The 18,400-nt window shown below is 33.2% G+C and overlaps 1 protein-coding gene across 1 annotated transcript; it reads left to right on the top strand.

The window, feature by feature from the left end:
• The first annotated feature begins 1,760 nt into the window (after positions 1–1,760).
• On the top strand, positions 1,761–18,141 carry LOC149934413 (LON peptidase N-terminal domain and RING finger protein 3-like). Its single transcript, XM_090154852.1, has 11 exons — positions 1,761–2,045; positions 2,105–2,938; positions 4,934–5,052; positions 8,083–8,205; positions 8,895–8,991; positions 9,877–9,955; positions 11,034–11,148; positions 11,688–11,809; positions 15,318–15,494; positions 16,839–17,026; positions 17,621–18,141. Exons 2-11 carry the CDS (start codon positions 2,482–2,484, stop codon positions 17,902–17,904), a joined length of 1,761 nt encoding a protein of 586 aa, XP_090010978.1. The 5' UTR covers positions 1,761–2,045; positions 2,105–2,481; the 3' UTR covers positions 17,905–18,141.
• Positions 18,142–18,400: the final 259 nt, after the last annotated feature.

Raw genomic sequence — 18,400 nt, 5'->3', positions numbered from 1 at the left:
GTTCGCAATAAGTTGGATGAACAATTAAAGGGGGGAAAAAACGACGAAAGAAAAACGAGAGGCGAGGAAACCAAACATCAAATGCTTGCGAACAAACCCCTACCCGACAACCAAAAAACCGTCCTCGTTCGAAAAAGACGACAATCGAGCAATGTCGAACGCGGGCGGAAAAACACGAAGTCGGGATGAGTGCCAAAAACACAACAATACCCACTAAAAAACGAACCACCCTAGCTGAAAACTATTTTTATGTTTAACCCCGACGGAAACTCTGTGGCTAAATTAAAAATGAGGCGGTTTTCTTCAGTGCGGCGGCCTTTCGTGGGAAGATTAGTAGTTTTCATGACGCGGATGGAAACGTCATTGATGTTGTGAACGTGATTAAAATGTTGGGTGACGTGGTTCTTTGCTGGCGTCTTTCTAATGTCGTTGAGATGCTCCCTGAACCGGTCGGCGAGCCGCCTTTCAGTCTCACCGATGTAGAGCATCGAGCAGACTTTCCAGCTAAGAGCGTAAACGAGATTGGACGTCGTGCGGGTGAAAGACCCTTTGATCTGGAAATCTCGTTTCGGACCACGCACCAGTAGATCACCAGACACAAAAGCGCAAGTGTTACACCCAGTAGCGTCGCTAAGGGTGGGCTGAAGTGGGCTTTAGCCCCCCTGCATTTCTGAGAGGGGCCGCATATTTATATTAAAAGGGCCACATGTTTATAATTAAGAGGCCACATATTTTAATTTAAGAATTTTCTTTATATCTAGAAATTTTTTTTATTGCCAAGAAACGATTTTCTGGAAAAAAAACTTTCAAAATTCGTTTACTCAAAAATATAGTAGGGAGTGGAAATTGAGAGAAAGTTGAAAAGAAAAGGGCTTAAGGGAATTTAAGGAAATATCCCAGGCATGCACGTGTCCCCTCCAGGTCAGATACAAGGTCAGTAGGGGGTCCAGAAAACGCGACGAGAGCCACAACAATAAAACTACCTTGCTCTTCTCGCTTCCTGGAAAATCTGGGGTTTTTTCAATTTCACCATTTTTGCGAAATATGGTCAATCCAAGGTTCCCGCTAAGGGCCACAATATTCTTAGGGGCCACAAAATAATTAGCCCACCTGTGAAAAAACCTTAGCGCCGCTACTGGTTACACCGCGGACGATTGCACTTTTGGGTACCCTCGTAAGTCGCGCTGGCGTCATGTCCCGGCAAGGAGCTAGAAACAAGGATAGAGTGCACGTTATTATCACGGCGGTAACAAAATCTAGGCGGATCACTGAAAATATGGCTTGTGTCTGGGTCCATCTGTAAAAGGTGATAGTTTTTCCGAATAACAGTTTCGATTCGATGAATTTGCGGATGATACGTCAGGACATGGAAGAATAAGTAATTATTCTTCCATGGTCAGGACGATAGAAGGCCTCTCAGTGGCGGGCTTCTTGGGGTGAACGGCAAGAGCATCATCGCGTGTAACAGCAGAGGCCTTGGTAAGAGCAATCTGTAGAACCTTGTCAGAGTAACCTCTTGCCGAAAAACAATCGCGCATTTCGATGGCCTTGTTGAAGTCATTATCTGAAGAGCAAATTCTGCGTAAGCGAAGAAACTGGGAAAATGGAATTGAATTATAGATAGGCGGTGGTGACGCCATCTGTAGTTTTTAAAATATATTTAAACCTTTTGGACATAAACATAGATGGAAATAGCGCTAAAAAAAACCACGTCAGTTTTATTACTACGTTACGTCTTCAAAGTTGTTTAAGCTAGCTGCCACCATAGATATATGCATATGAAATAGCAGTTGCCACGTGATTGTAAGTTTTGTAACTTGTTTGTAAGATCGCGGCCAACTATGATTACTCGCTAATGTTCGTTCCAAAGTTGGCCGTGATAAGATGATAGAGATCTAAACTTGTCTGCACTCTGCAGTGTTTATGTAATAGTTTTGACGTTACGTAACGCTCCCTCCTTTATATAACATTGGCTTATACGACCGAAATAATTGGAAATGTAGAAATTCTTTGACATTTTTACGGTACATTAGAAACATTTGAAGGTAAAAAGCTTTCCTCTTAATTTATGTAATTTTCAATTCTTTATTAATTATTTTTGCAGATGACTTTAGATACAGTACTTGTAAAATCTTATGTAAGAGGGAATAAGATGTTATATAACTTGAAAAGTGGAATACGTTGTGTACCAAGACAGTCAATAATTTCAATTCCACCCAAGCCTTACTATGATGAACAATGATGCAATATGTTAGGGTTCATCCTTAACAGAATTTTTTTAATTTAGTTAATATATCGCGTGAACAATCCTATCCATTTTCTAAAGCTAATTGTAATAGCGCTAATATATCAAAACCAGGCTGCCATATATTTCTTTCTATTAATCGTATCAATTTATTGGGAATGTGCAAATATAATTAACAAAGTTCTGCAAGCACACAAGCATTTTGATACCAGAAGTCTCTGTGCGCCGCAAATGGGATGCCACTCAAAATGTATTACCGGTGTAATGCTTTTTCAAATTCACGCCCTATTAAAAGCACTGAAGAAGTGGTTCAAGAACTAGTCGATGCAATATCTTTATTTGTGTCATCTCCAGTTAATCAGTTTTTTAAAGTTATTAACTGTACTATTTGTTCAAGCATTTTGACAGAACCAGTAACTCTTCCGTGTGGTCATACCTTTTGTAAAAAATGTGTGTCTATTAGTAGTGATGTGGGACTGTTCTTCAGTGACGAAAGTTCAAATTTTAATTGCGAAGAATGTAAATATTCGTATGTTCCATATAATTTGAAGACAAATGTAATTATTTCAACTTTAATTGAGAAATGGTTTCCTGAGGCTTGCAATGCCGCTTCACTAAGAACAGAAGCGACAGAAATTTTGGAAGAAGATCCTGTTGATGCAGTAGCAAAACTTAAAAAAGCCATCAAATTGGGTAAGGATTTCGTTTCTGCTTTGTCTTTTTAATGTAGTTTCCGGAACGCAACCTTTATTGACCCACTTTCCCATCCTCTCATGGATAACACACCTCCACCCTGTGCCCCATGAAGAAACTTCCCGATGTACCTTCTTTTAACAGCCGTTTTTACTAAACTGAACATTTTTTGCACAATACATTATGAATACCATCCAAAATAACCTAAGATTTGACATGCATGGTTCATTAATGATTTTTGCAACCCTTTTAGATTTCTAAAGCAAACCAAATCAACTTGATGTCTCAAATATTTTAACTTTAAAGTGACTACATTCCTAGATATTTTAAGTTGAAGGTATTCAATGTAATACTTGATATCTGAATATAAATGTAAATATCATCAAAAGCTAAATAATAAAGGCTGTTTAGATATTCACAATAGCAAGAGATATAGAAGAAAAACAGTGCCTCAATGCTGCATCTGTGTGCCTTGAAAATTTTCCAACTTCTCTGTTATTTTCTTTCCCCCGTTGTGCATGATTACATTTGACGGGCGTAGCACTTTGAAAATGTGTTATTCATTAGTTCGCCGGAATTCCTACTAGGGTCGCTAGAGTCATGGGTACTACTTTATAAATAAAATGATTTAAATTTGAACAATATGATTGGCTTGCTGGTATAGGGGGTAAGAGGGAGGTTGGCAAAGTTGGAAGTTTTCAGGAAACCTATGTTAGAAGCTAGGGGAGGGCTCCCGAGGCAAACTCTTTTTCTTCTATGTCTCTTGACAGTAGGATCAGATAAAAATATCTTTCGACACTCAGTGGTAGATACTCTTGATACCAAATCTACCACTGAGAGTCAATTTTGTAATATAATAATAATAATCAGCTAGGCTAATACCCAAAGCACCATCTAGCGACTTTTATTGCCTTTAATTCAGGTGGCCGGGTTAAATTGCGTAGGAGGGTGGTGGCAACAGCTCCCTACACTTACTATTACCAAAAGTAAATAGGGGGAGAAAGTCTGGCACTTGGGTCCAACCGCACGACGTCTTATTTGAGGGGTAAAATTTTTGGGCTTCGGAAATGACTTCCCCCTCGCCTCTTTACAGGGACACAAAGGTATCAGTTGTACTCCGCCACGATGAAAAATAGTTCTCTATAAAATACGTGAATATTAAACTTTTGCTTTCGATAATTTGGTTAATTTAGTTCCTAAATAAAGTAAATATATCATAGAAACTAAAATGCAACATTTTAAAAATAATAACATGACTTTTGAAAAGAAATAAACCGTAACTAGAATAACGCTCGCTTAAATCGTGGAGAGCGTGGCGCCATCTAAGAGCAGAGATCGGGACTAATTGGTAAATCTACGATGTTAAGGCCTAACAATTGGCAAGTTTAACTGAAATAATAGCTATAGCTACGAGCTTTTTTTGTTTATTTTACAATTGATATAGTAATTATTAATTAAAATCAACCGTTTTCGAAGGAAATAATGGTCAGCATTTGACAGAGAGACTATTTGAAATCGCGAGGCGGTGACATGGTTGCCAGGGAATAAAATTCGAAATACCACAAATGCACTACGCGTAATGTGCTATCCTTATTGGTTAGAAATATCACGTGATCACTAGCTCTTCAAAAAGGGTGTCCAGCATGGTGGAAGGTAAAATCTGAAGCCAGTGATAGACTTTCTCCTCCTATTTACTTTTGCTATTACTGTTAACCTCTACAAGTTTATTATCTATGTATATAGTTTCTTGTCTCATACCAGTACATTATTCTTCACAATCTGTACAAATAGTTAAAGCGGTTGAAACATAAGTCTATAATATCTCTCCAAGGTGAATATCTCTCAGTAGTAATTTTACATGTGAAAACTATAGAAGTGTCATACTTACGGAACAATATTATAAATGGGTTAAAGATTACAATTTTTTTACCCTAAGTTTCATAAATTTTTTTACCTAATCTTTTGTGTCTGTAGCCTAACTCATACATTTTTTAGATCCTTTGGACCACCGCACTGCATCTTTACTGTCAGAAATTCTTTTAAAAAATGGACAAGCAAAGGAGTCACTAAGCTATGCAGATTTGGCCATTAAAATCAACCCAAAATGTGGTAATGTAAGTGCAATAGTTTAAATGAAACTTCTAAATGTGCAATAGTGTTTCCACACAGCTTGAAAAAATCCATTCTTCAGATAGGGCTCCAAAAATATTTTGGAGTAAGGAAAAAGTGGCTTAAATTATATTTTGGAATTTATGTAGAAAATAGAAAAAGCAATAAAAAGGAGAAAAATTAACGTGTCGACAACCAAAAAAAGGCAAAATAATGTGGGACATTAAAGGGATGTGTTATTATGATTTGCACAGTTTGATATTCTAATTGAAAAAATAGAACATTTATTGATAAATTTTTTAAGTCTTAGAGAGTCAACTTGTGATGGATCATGTCTAATATTAGATCAAAATTGTTTCTACACATGTTATGTATTAATAAATTGTTTTGAAATACTTCAATAGTTCAAGAATAGATGTGGTCATGTGTTAATTAGGAAGAATGCAAATAAATTATGGATTTTTATAGTTTAAAAAATTCATGTGCGATGGAAAAGTAGTGAAATGACAGTTACCATTTCAAAGTGTTTCATTTATTATATCATCGAATGCTTTCTAGTCAGTGTTACCAAAAATAAATAGGGGGAGAAAGTCTGGCACTTGGGTCCAACCGCACGACGTCTTATTTGAGGGGTAAAATTTTTGGGCTTCGGAAATGACTTCCCCCTCGCCTCTTTACAGGGACACAAAGGTATCGGTTGTACTCCGCCACGATGAAAAATAGTTCTCTATAAAATACGTGAATATTAAACTTTTGCTTTCGATAATTTGGTTAATTTAGTTAATAAATAAAGTAAATATATCATAGAAACTAAAATGCGACATTTTAAAAATAATAACATGACTTTTGAAAAGAAATAAACCGTAACTAGAATAAATCGTAGAGAGCGTGGCGCCATCTAAGAGCAGAGATCGGGACTAATTGGTAAATCTACGATGTTAAGGCCTAACAATTGGCAAGTTTAACTGAAATAATAGCTATAGCTACGAGCTTTTTTTGTTTATTTTACAATTGATATAGTAATTATTAATTAAAATCAACCGTTATCGAAGGAAATAATGGTCAGCATTTGGCCGAGAGACTATTTGAAATCGCGAGGCGGTGACATGGTTGCCAGGGAATAAAATTCAAAATTTTCATCTTGAGCGCGGACCGGAATACCACAAATGCACTACTTCGCGCGTAATGCGCTATCCTTATTGGTTAGAAATATCACGTGATCACTAGCTCTTCAAAAAGGGTGTCAAGCATGGTGGAAGGTAAAATCTGAAGGCATTGATAGACTTTCTCCCCATATTTACTTTTGGTGTTACCAAAATGTCACTTTTTTAGAGTAAAGTCCATAACTGCGGCAAAAAGTGGCTAGTAATAAATTATTGCGTTAAAGTGATATAAATAAGGCAAAATAAGTAATTTCCGATACAAGTGTCCATCACACCAGACTTGAACGGAATTACATAATATATTCTTAATTACATTACGTACATAATTACAATAGAAAAGCAATTTCTTGTAGAAAGCCTATTTTTGGTTTTTAAGAAAGTTTATAGTTTTTTGAAGAGAAGAAAGTTTATTAGCACTTATTTTAAGATCATTTCACTCTTTGGTGATACGCAGACAAAAACTGAATTTCCGTATGTTGGTTTGGCAGTAAGGCTTATGAAGTTTTTGACGACCCTGTGCCACCTCCCCTTACCAAAAAATAAGTTAATTGGCTAAAAACCACTTAGGACAACTTGTATATCAACTTGGTTTTCAGTTTGTATTTGGGACAAATGCCTACTTAAAAATAACTTAAATCCTCTTTATTAATCAACTTATTTCCAACTAAACCAGAATCAACATTTACATTTAACTACTTAAAAGCAACTTAAATCCTACTAGGGAAACATCTAAAATTCAACTTAAAAATATTATGTAATTTCCTGACTACTAAAAACCAACTATTATAAACTTAGCAAAAGCAGTATTTTCCTACCAACTGAATAACAACTTATTACCCCTTTAATAGTAACTTGAAATATGCTGACAACTTGAGCCTACTTAATGCCAACTCAATATCAACTAATACAAACAAACTAAATACAAACCGAAATCCAACTTATTTTTTGGTAAGGGTCTTCATGGTGAGTGGCGGGAGCTACCATTAAATTTGGCAGGTTTGAGGCACTGTTAAAAACTATGCCTGTCAGGCAACCATAGAGGCGCTGCTGAAGAAAGCCAAGAGTGCCAGTGGCTTTTGCTGCTGTTGGGTTTATGTTTAAGTGATTTATCAGTGTAATCACTTGCCGATTCTTCATTATTCCTCAAATAAGCTTGGAGAATATAATTTATTGGTTGACTAAAATAGCCCAAATCTTAAATTTATTCAGTATTTTGTAATAAAAAAATTATTTGCCAAATTTGCCTGTAAAGATATTATTGGTCATGTCGGTATTTACCACTATTTGCCACATTATTTGACACCTGTCATTTGCCACTTTGGAACACTATTTTTAGTACCCAACCTAAAAATTGTCTTAATTAAAGTAGAGTGGATATGCTTAAATGGTAATGTTTAACCCATGCAGGAAGGTTAATAATACCATTCAATATTCGTGGTAGAAAAGAATTTAATACCCATTTAAAGGTATCCAATATTACAAAATGAAATCTTATGTATGTTTAAAAAGTACAATTGGTAGGTTAAAAAGTGAACAAACAAAAACCAAGCTAAATTGCGCTAAAAATTGGTTATTTTCCCCAAATATGGTGAGTCAAATTGTGGTTCCTATTATGATAACACAACCTAATTTAAAGGGTCTCACCAGAGATTAAAAATCTGGGTGAAAAGCTTATATAGTTTCTCCTCTTCTATACCTTTTAATAGTAGATCCGGCCAAACATATTCTAGGATTTTTCTGGAAATCGCATGGGGAAACTAGGATAATTTAAACACTGGTTAGCCCTTTAGGTCTAAGAAAATGGTCACCATTTATTTTGTGACTAAGCTGAAACAGCATTTTTTAATATTATATGAAGGAATTGTTTTTCAGAACTATTTTTCTAAAGCTGCCACACTTTCAAGACTTGGTCGTGGTGAAGATGCAATCATTTCATACTTCCATTGCCTTCATTTAGGCTACAAAATAGAGGATGTTAAGAAAAAGATATTAAAGGTATGAGCAATCAAGAATATGTTTCTTACTTATCCAATGCCATTTTGTTGAATTTGGGGGTATGATATGGGCTCCAAATTTTCAATCCCCTTTTTTATAACCAAAGAAAGTTAATTAATAGCGTTTTCCATTTGACTCCTCAAGATTCGTTCCAAATCCATCCATCACTTATGTAATTGATCTCACTTTAATCCACAGATAAATGAGAAATATGTTTAAAAAACTTGAACACTTTATTCTCAAGTTGAAAAGGAACGTACCAAATAATGGTTCCGAGCGGACCAAGCGTGTTGGAACACACCTAAAACTTGCTTTGTTGATTTGATGAAATTGGGAGATCAGTTTTGAGCAATATCAGAGCGCTCTATAGCAGTAAATGTAACCAAAAAAATCCATCGTAGTAGATCCAAGCACGCAAATGGAATATAAAAAGTTGATTGGCCAATCTCAAGCGCTCCAGAGCAATCAAATGGAAAATACTATAAATCAGTCATGATCAGAGTATAATGAAAAATATTGAACATTTGTTCGCCACTATACTCGTCGATTACCGTTGCTCGACTAACTCCATAATTTGGTTGACACCTTTAAAAATTTCATCTCTTAATAAATAACTCATTAAATGAACTTGCATAGGGTCCTTGAATTTGAAGATAAATTGTTTAACTAGTCACTGGATTTTCTTTTAGAGAGTGAAAATTTTGTGCAATTACCAAAGAACATCTGAAAGACTCGACAAACTATATGAGCGATTCATGCATGAAATTGGAATAATTAACACTTCAAGTAAGATTTTTCTTTTAAATAGTTTTCTCAAAGCAAAAGCTTCTATTTCCATCTTTAATTTCTTCTTGAATTAAAAAAAGTTAGTTGATTTATTCTTCAGAAAGGCTAAATTCAACCCATTTGGCACATACTATAAATTCAGAGCTTATACAAAATTTTTTCGGGAGAACTAAAAGTATGTTATTGAGACTTTAGTATTTCCTAGTAATATACGTCTACGAAATGCGAAAAATTGTCAATATAAAATTAAAAGCTTTGTTACAGAAAAAGGTTTAAGGTTAAAAAATTACCTTTCAAGAGACACTTAAAAAAAACTATTTAAAAAGATATTGCTTTCTCAAGGTAATTTTTAAATAATAAAAGAACTCTTTAAATGCCAGTTTGATTATTTTTCATGGAATGACCTATGATTGCACAAATTTCAAAATATTCAAACATATGCTTTTTAAAACTCACTCAGTGTTTCCGTAAAGTAGGTGGCCATCAGGAAACCATAACACCACTTGAAATGATTGGTAAACTTTCTATTGAATTGTGACGTAGCTTATATGATGGGGTTTTCCGTTGATGCGTGTAACCCTTGTACAAACTCTTTCATTCAATTGACTGATTCAAAATTACATTTTAGCACCCAACACTACCTCTAAGTTATGAGGTTTAGGTTTTGCTTTTATGGTGACATATATTCATGCACAATGAATTTTAAGATCAACTGGTTTGAAAATTACATTGTACAGCCTTGGTTAAAATCAATGCCTCATTTTTTAACCATTTTAATAGTTAATTTAATGATCCAACTAGTGAAATTTTCTGAAAAAATATTTTGAAATCTTACAAATTAACTGCTTTTTTTAAATCTACCAATTCAAATCTTTTCTATATTAGGATATCGTGAATCCAACATAAGATCGGTTTCATGGGAAAAATTGGACAAGAGAGATTTAGAATGCATATTATGCATGAGGTTTGTATTTTATAATTGCTATTTGAAAAGGTTATTTCAATCATTCGTACAGGGATTTGTAAATTTTTCAGTTGGGTATTTAAAAAAAATTTAGTTGAGAGTATTTTTCACTTTGATATTTTTACTTCCAATTAAACCTAAACTGGTCTAAACATTGGGTGATCTGAAATAGAGCAAAAAGTATTTTGAGCAGTTTAAAATTATAGGTTTCTGAAATTATTAATTATCTTTTAATATAACAGCGTATTAATACTTAATTTTAAATCAATTAATATTCTAAAATATTATTTACAATATTACACAATTAAATAGAATACTTGTCTTTACAGTCTTTAGTCACTAATTCAATGTTCATGAACAACAGCTCTAAAACCTTTCTCTCTAAACTCATCAATCATTACATCATAACCTGTCTTTTTCATTGATCAGAATTTTTTCTTGGATCTATATACCTAATAGTCCATATTAGTTTTCATAGCCAGGAACTACTTCATCAGGAAAATATTTTTATAAATAAATTAATATAAGTGTAATTTGCTCATTTTACATTATTAGGTGGAGTTAATACCCACCGTACATTTTGAATTTGCTCATTTTATATCATTAGGCGGAGTTAATACCCACAGTAAATTTTAAATTTGCTCAGTTTACATCATTAGGCAGAGTAATACAAACAGTAAATTTTGAATTTGCTCATTTTACATCATTAGGAGGAGTAATACCCACAGTAAATTTTTTGTCATGGTTTGATGGGGGAAATATTGACCATTGAAAACTACCTTGAGCTACTGTAGCTAGACAGACATTTAAATACAGTAGTATATAATGATCGCAATAAAAGCACCATTGTAAGACTGTATAGGCTAGATGGAAATTCCATTTTTTTGTGAGCAATTCCCATTTCAAAGTGAATAATATATTGAAGTATGGGATATATATTGATATAAATAACAGGCAAGCATTAATTGCAGAGACTCACAATGGTTAATCTGTTAAGAATACATATTCAAATACTTTAAAAAGGTTTTAACACTTAACCAAAAACAATTTTTTTGATGGTCTAATTATAACATGTTAGGTTACTGTGGGAACCAGTCACAACACCATGTGGACATATGTACTGTCAAAAATGCCTAGATAGAAGTCTTGATCATCAGATATATTGCCCTTTATGCAAAACATCGCTGCAAGAGGTATTGAAAATTTAAATTATGTAATAAGTTCATTGCTGCACTGTTTCTCTTTCTTGCGTGCTTATTTTCAATGTGGTGTTTTTGTGTAACACTGCTCGTTTTGTTATAATGGGTGATGCGTTGCTCCTACGATTAGCCAATGCTTGCCCGTAGCACACGGGTGATATGTAATTTAGTAGGAGAAGAGTTTTAATGTACAAACAATGTATAGTAGAAATGTGGTAGAATTGCACTGGGAAGGATGTAAAAAGAGTTGTGCTTTGACCTGAAATGCATAAACCAGGCTGCTCTCATTCTCCGCAACTGCAGTTTCCTTCAACAATTTAATCAAAATTACCTTAAACAAGGAATTGCATGGTTCAATCCCCACCAGAAATATAATTGCAATAGCTAATTATTATAAATCATAAGGCTTATAATTCTTTACTGATGAGAAAAATACATTATTTGGTAGTTTTGGACTTTGTTTTTCATGTCTACTTTTGTTATTACTTATACCAAAAATGAGTTTTTCTCCTTGATTTATTTTTGATTTGCAGTATTTATCAGAACGGAGAAAAGCTATAACTGAGCTTGTTGAACTAGCAATTCAAAATATTTTCCCTGAAGATGCTGCAGATAGGAAAAGAGCTTATGAAGAAGAATTAGTAACTCTTAAAAGGTTGGTTTTTGAGCTTGCATATTCTCTATTCAACTTCAAGGCATGGTTTCATAGCTATGATTTGGCACTTTTTAACTTCCGCTTCCCATCTAAAAAGTTGAGCATGTCTATTTTTCTATGCGTTGGAAATGATACAACTTACATCCCCATAAGCTATGTTTGAAATTGTGTTTTCCAAAACTAACCATTTGATTACGTCACCCCTTATGCACTCATTAGGTTCGGAAGGAAATTACAACTTCAAAGGCAAGACGAAATGTATTTAGCTCCACCCTAAGACTGTTCGTAAAACCATGTAAACCCAAAACACCCATTACGCACCCTAAGGAATTATGCCCCATTGAGCGTAGAGCGGGGGTGAAGCTCTTATAGGAACGAGTTGATAGGAAATTTGGTTGTCGCTGATTGTGTGCCTTTCACCAGGGGAAGCGGAGAGGGGTGCATCTCTCCTTTCCTACTTGGATGGTTAAGAGGTAAGGGAGAGAAAAATATAATGGAGGGAAAAATTAAACAGGTGTTAAGTCTTAACTTGTAACTTCGCTTTGAAGGCCTATTGACTGAAGTACCGCGTATCAGTTCAATTTAATAAATAAATTGTTTTAGTTTCCCCAAATGTTGTTGGTCTTTTTTTACCTCTTCGACGTTGTTCAATGTAACCCATTATGAACTACGTTCTATTGATTACACACACTAATATTTAATTTGAAAATATTTAAATTAAGATGTTGAATACTAAAATAAATTTATAAAAAATTAGTGGATATAGCGATAGTAAATTATGTGTTTTCTGTTTTCACAACTCTAAATTAAATATTTTATTATTAATTATATTTGAAAATATTCTGATATGATAGACAAATTTTAAAATTTGTGATGATGACACCCATTGATTTGAGTATAATTCTAGTGGTAAAATAAAAACTGGGTTTCATTAACTTTGTTCTTCATAGTGAACTGAGGTTAGTCTAGCCTCCCACTTTTAATTTTTTTTCAAATTGTATAATGAAATGGTGTTTGATTGGTTAACAAGGAAAGATCAAAGTGTGGAGGTCCTTGATAAAGTTGTAATTTCCCAATGGTTGCGTATTAATCAGATAGTTAGTTTTGGAAAACACTGCTGTTAGGGGGACTAATTTGACCAAGGGGATATCTTATAGTGGATCAAAAGGAGATAAAATAAGAAATACATGGTGAATTTTCTGTTGATTTATTAACTTCTGATCTGCTTAATTAACCAAAAAAAAAATTAAAAAATTTGCTCTTCCTAAATTTAAAGCTGGGTCATTCCATGTCAATTCGACTAGCGGAAAATTTGCCTAATTTACAATTTTAATAATATTTTTTCTACGAGTATACTAGCCTAAGAAAACTAGTTTCCCAAAGTTTTAGACTTGTAATTCAATTATTTGAAAAGTTATATATTTTTTTTAATTTTGGATTATTTTCGATTTTAAAACTTTAAAATGAGTTTTTCTCGAATATTTTGGTATCTAATAGACATATACCAAAGAAAATAAGCAAATTAAGTATAAATTTAGTGCTGAATCCGAATATGGGAGTCAAATTTCGCTAAAAACATTACAAAACGAAATAATTGACTACTTGAGGGGTCCAATAGACTCCCAGATTTCGACTTGTACTCCACCTTCAAAAATTTTGAAAATTTTATATTTTTGGCCCAACAGGCTAATTACTTTAAATTATAAATGGCATCAATGAGAAATTATTTTAAAGCAGAAAAAATAATTATTATATTGTTAAAAAAAACACGAAATGAAATACTTTACTATTTGGGGGGTTCAATAGACTCCCAAATTTCGACTTGTACTCCACCTCAAATTTTTTTCAAAATTTTATATTTTTGGGCCAACAGGCTAGTTACTTTAAATTATAAATGGCATCAATGAGAAACGATTTTAAACCAGAATGTTTATTTTATTATTCCAATAAAGAATCAAATATTTAAAAGGAAAGTAGGAAACAAAATTATTTAAACTTTCTTTTGGATATTGTACTTTACTAGTACCTTTTCCACGAGATACAGGCCCATCTCTACCATTGGGCTAAGAGATACTTTTTTCAGTTTTAACTTAGTTTTATTTATTTCATGTACGGTACCGTTTTAAATTTTTTTTATTTTACTTTGTTGCTTTGTTAATTCATATTGTATTAGTTAGACAAAAAATGTATTATCTAATAATGTAAGAGGGGGGCTATAAGTCGCAAGTTGATTTGGCCCTCTAACCAAAAATACTAAACTTAAAAAAAAATAAAATATATTTGAATTTGAATTTTGAATCTTGAAGGGCTAAGCCCTAGGGCACCGCACTCTGAAGGGGCGCCGTCCGGCCCTTTATATTTTTTATAATTTAATTGTCAAGTATTCAATAAAGACGTGGTGATATGGAAAAGAGTGCCTGATATTATTAGCCCAGGGGCACCTGAAAGGTAAAGATGGCCCTGACGAGATTTATAGACTTTCTTTATGGACATTGCACTTCACAAAGAACATTGCATTCAGGAATCTAACACAAGTCTTCTCTTCTTGGCCGGTGGTATGATGTTACTAAACCAGGAGGGTGCACACATTTTACGAAAGTTTCGTCTTTTTCATCTGATATTTCAACCAAAACACCGAAGTATATCTTTCCATCGTAAACGCAGGCAACAAATTTCCCTGGTGTTAATTCTGTGAAGGCGGATGTTTCCATTTCTTTTTTACTTCCCACGGACACTTTGAAATTTTCTATATTTAGTAAAAAATAGTATTTAATTTCGTGTTTTTTTTAACATTATAATAATTATTTTTTCTGCTTTAAAATTATTTCTCATTAATGCCATTTATAATTTAAAGTAACTAGCCTGTTGGGCCCAAAATATAAAATTTTGAAAAAAAATTGAGGTGGAGTACAAGTCGAAATTTGGGAGTCTATTGAACCCCCCAAATAGTAAAGTATTTCATTTCGTGTTTTTTTAACATTATAATAATTTTTTTTCTGCTTTAAAATAATTTCTCATTGATGTCATTTATAATTTAAAGTAACTAGTTTGTTGGGCCAAAAATATAAAATTTTCAAAATTTTTGAAGGTGGAGTACAAGTCGAAATTTGGGAGTCTATTGGACCCCTCAAATAGTCAATTATTTCGTTTCGTAATTTTTTTAGCAAAATTTGACTCCCATATTCGGATTCAGCACTAAATTTATACTTAATTTGCTTATTATCTTTGGTATATGTCTATTAGATACCAAAATATTCGAGAAAAACTCATTTTAAAGTTTTAAAATCGAAAATAACCCAAAATTAAAATAAAATTATAACTTTTCAAATAATTGAATTACAAGTCTAAAACTTTGGTTAACTAGTTTTCTTAGGCTAGTATACTCGTAGAAAAAATATTAAAATTGTAAATTAGGCAAATTTTCCGCTAGTCGAATTGACATGGAATGACCCAGCTGGTAGTGGTTCTGGAGTGATTTTAATTGTCATAAATTATTTTTAATTTTCAGAGCTGGAACTGAATCTATGCAAGATGTGCCTCTATTCATATGTACTATAGCCTTTCCAACAATACGTTGTCCTTTGCACATTTTTGAACCTCGTTATCGTCTTATGACAAGGCAATGTATCGAATCAGGATCCAGAATGTTTGGAATGTGCTATCAGCTTCCTGATTCCGAAACAAGGTAGAGTTCTCATTATACTGTTGAGAACAAACATAAGTGTACCTAGGATCTAATTGGGTAAAATGTTTTGGAAAAGCATATTAATTATTCACTTATGCCCAGTCAAATTAGTAGCTTGCACAATATCCACCAACCATACACTTGTATAATATATATAATTTGAGAGAAGTATTGATCTTCCTATATTGCTATTGAAAGTATAGTACACGATAATTGTCATGTTAGTGATTTTGTGGTTTATCTCTAAACTATAAGTAAAATATAAATGTGAGTGTGGTTTGGTGGGAAATTATCATACATTGAAAACACCGTGGAGCCTGTGAAGGTACATTTTTCACTTTTATGGATACTTCTCTCAACAATGTATTATATATTTCGTTTATTACTCAAGTTCGTTTCTAAAAATGTAAATTTTTATAATTCTAAAATGCTAAGTTAAATATTTATTATTGATAAATTATTTAATTCCAGGAAAGCTAGGCCCAGTAGGTAATCGAAGGGGCGCCTACTATTGATAAGAATAGGGGGGTTGCCTAGTAAAATTAAGGGTTAGTTGTTTCGAGGAAATGGCATAGTTCAGAGAGCACAGGTTCTCAAAATGAATAGTAACTGAATAAATATATAATTATAATTAATTACCCCTGTCCCTTAAATGGATAGAAATTTGGTCCGTTACAATAGAAATATATTTATTAGCTTTTTAAAGGATACTGTTCTCTTAATCTTGAGCATACAAATCCTACTTCAAGGTGCAATTAAATCATCAAGCTTTGGGTTGCACGTGCCCCCCCCCCCCCTCTCTAATGTACTGGCCGTACATACCAATATTTTTTTTTTTCAATTGTGTTCCCCCTCCAAAATCCTGGTTATGCCACTGCTACCAATGGACTACCGAGGCCTTAGACAGCTGAATCCAGAGTATCCTTGATAAAAAAGCTATTCAAATTATCTTTCATGCTCTTAATTAATCAATAAGAATACTGCTGGTAATTGAGAACCAGATTTAACTAGTTTACTTTGAAATAGAACACTACTAAGTCCTACGGAACATTGGACATCAGTTCTGAGGCCTGTTAATTCATGGCCTTGGTAGTCCCAAAGGTTGGTGGTTTGATTCCACCTTGAAGCAATTAAAGTTTTTATTTTATTGCTAACCATAAAATACCAAGTATGGTAAAGAAAATTGAGTACTTAATTTTTTTAATCAAAGATACCATATTTAAATCAACATTTTGAATTTCTTCAAAAAAAAACTTACTATAAGCCAACATGGAATAAGATAAAATGATGAATTTATGTCAAATGACTAATAGCTGAATTATGCTTTATCAACCCTTTTTTTAGGCTAGTCTATGGCACAATGTTAATGATTCAAGATATGCAATTCTTGCCTGATGGACGGTCTATAGTTGATACTGTTGGTGGAAGGAGGTTCAAAGTTTTGGAAATTAATGTACGAGATGGGTACCATACTGGAAATATTGAATATATCAGTGATCTTCCAGTTGATTCAAATTCCGAGGAACATGAAGGTATTAATACAATAGGCTTCCTTTTTAACATGAATGCATTCATGTACGGAAGAATAACATTTCCTATGGTACAATCCTGTATAGCTAAAGTTAATCTACTTTTTAATAACTACACTTATGATGTCAAACGTCTTTGTGAAAGAATGTCACAAAAAATCAAAACTAGACAAACTTTAGCACTAAAGTATACATTGCATCAGTCCCATATTCTTTGGTACCTAAATTCATTCTTGGTAAAAGCAAGAATGTATTTATTCATACTCAGGGAGAATGAATATGTCGAGACTATCGACGGACACGTTGAGGCCCTAACCCTGTCATGTTAAGGGGGAGGGAGGAAAAAAGTAGGCGGTCTTATTTTTTGCATCCTCGCAGCAGCGTTAATCGCGTCGAAAAACGTTATTTTTAAGAACCAATGAGATTGCAGTATTATTTGATTTTATTAAAGCGGAGGAGCATACCGGGAATGAAACGCTAAGAATAATCTCGACATATTCATTCTCCCTGAGTATAAATAAATACATTCTTGGTAAAAACTGACCAAATACACATAAAAATTAAGTAACACAAAAATTATTTTTGTTAATTTTCTAGAATTGAAACATTTACATGATTATATTTACCATTTAAGTGGAGAATGGTATAAAAATTTACCCAAAGATACACAAGATCGTATTGAACTTCACTTCGGACCTAGACCTATGTTATTGCATCCGACTGACGAACCAAATGGTCCTGCATGGGTTTGGTGGCTCGCTGCAACTTTACCTCTTGAACCACAAACTCAGATGACTCTCTTAGGAATGACATCTTTGAAAAAACGCTTGGAGGTTTTACAAAGGGCCTTTGATTTCTTGCAAGTAAATCCGTCAAATTAAGTTGACATTGACCTTTCTCTGCAATTTTACCGAATATAAAAACGTATTGTGAATTTATTCTTTTTAAATAAAATTTACTTCAAAAAATGCTGCAATACATCTTTGATAAATGTTGATTTCTTAATTATATTATGAAGAAATGCAAATATATACTAACATGTGTTAAAAATGAGGGATCTTTATATTGTTTTAAAATAATTAGTGTTTAAATAAAACTTTGAATATAAGTATTTCAAACGGTATTGTTTACTTTTATTGAAGCATGAATCAAAACTTTTACAAATTAATGGTGTTTATATATGATTAAATTTCCTATGCAAATTTTCAAGTTTTTTCCAAAAAAATCTTTAAAAAGTAAAAAAATGAACAAAGATGTGACAAAAATATACATTTGTGAAAGATGGTCTTTCATACGGGAAAAAGATAAATTGTATCTTAGAGTTTGTTATAAAAAAATTCTATCGAATATCAGTAGGAAAATCAAATGCATTTTTTT

The sequence above is a fragment of the Leiobunum rupestre genome, chromosome 7 (assembly GCF_980474605.1).
Source record: "Leiobunum rupestre chromosome 7, qqLeiRupe1.1.hap1, whole genome shotgun sequence".
Lineage (NCBI taxonomy): Eukaryota > Metazoa > Arthropoda > Arachnida > Opiliones > Sclerosomatidae > Leiobunum > Leiobunum rupestre.
This window is presented reverse-complemented; position numbering and strand designations above follow the sequence as displayed.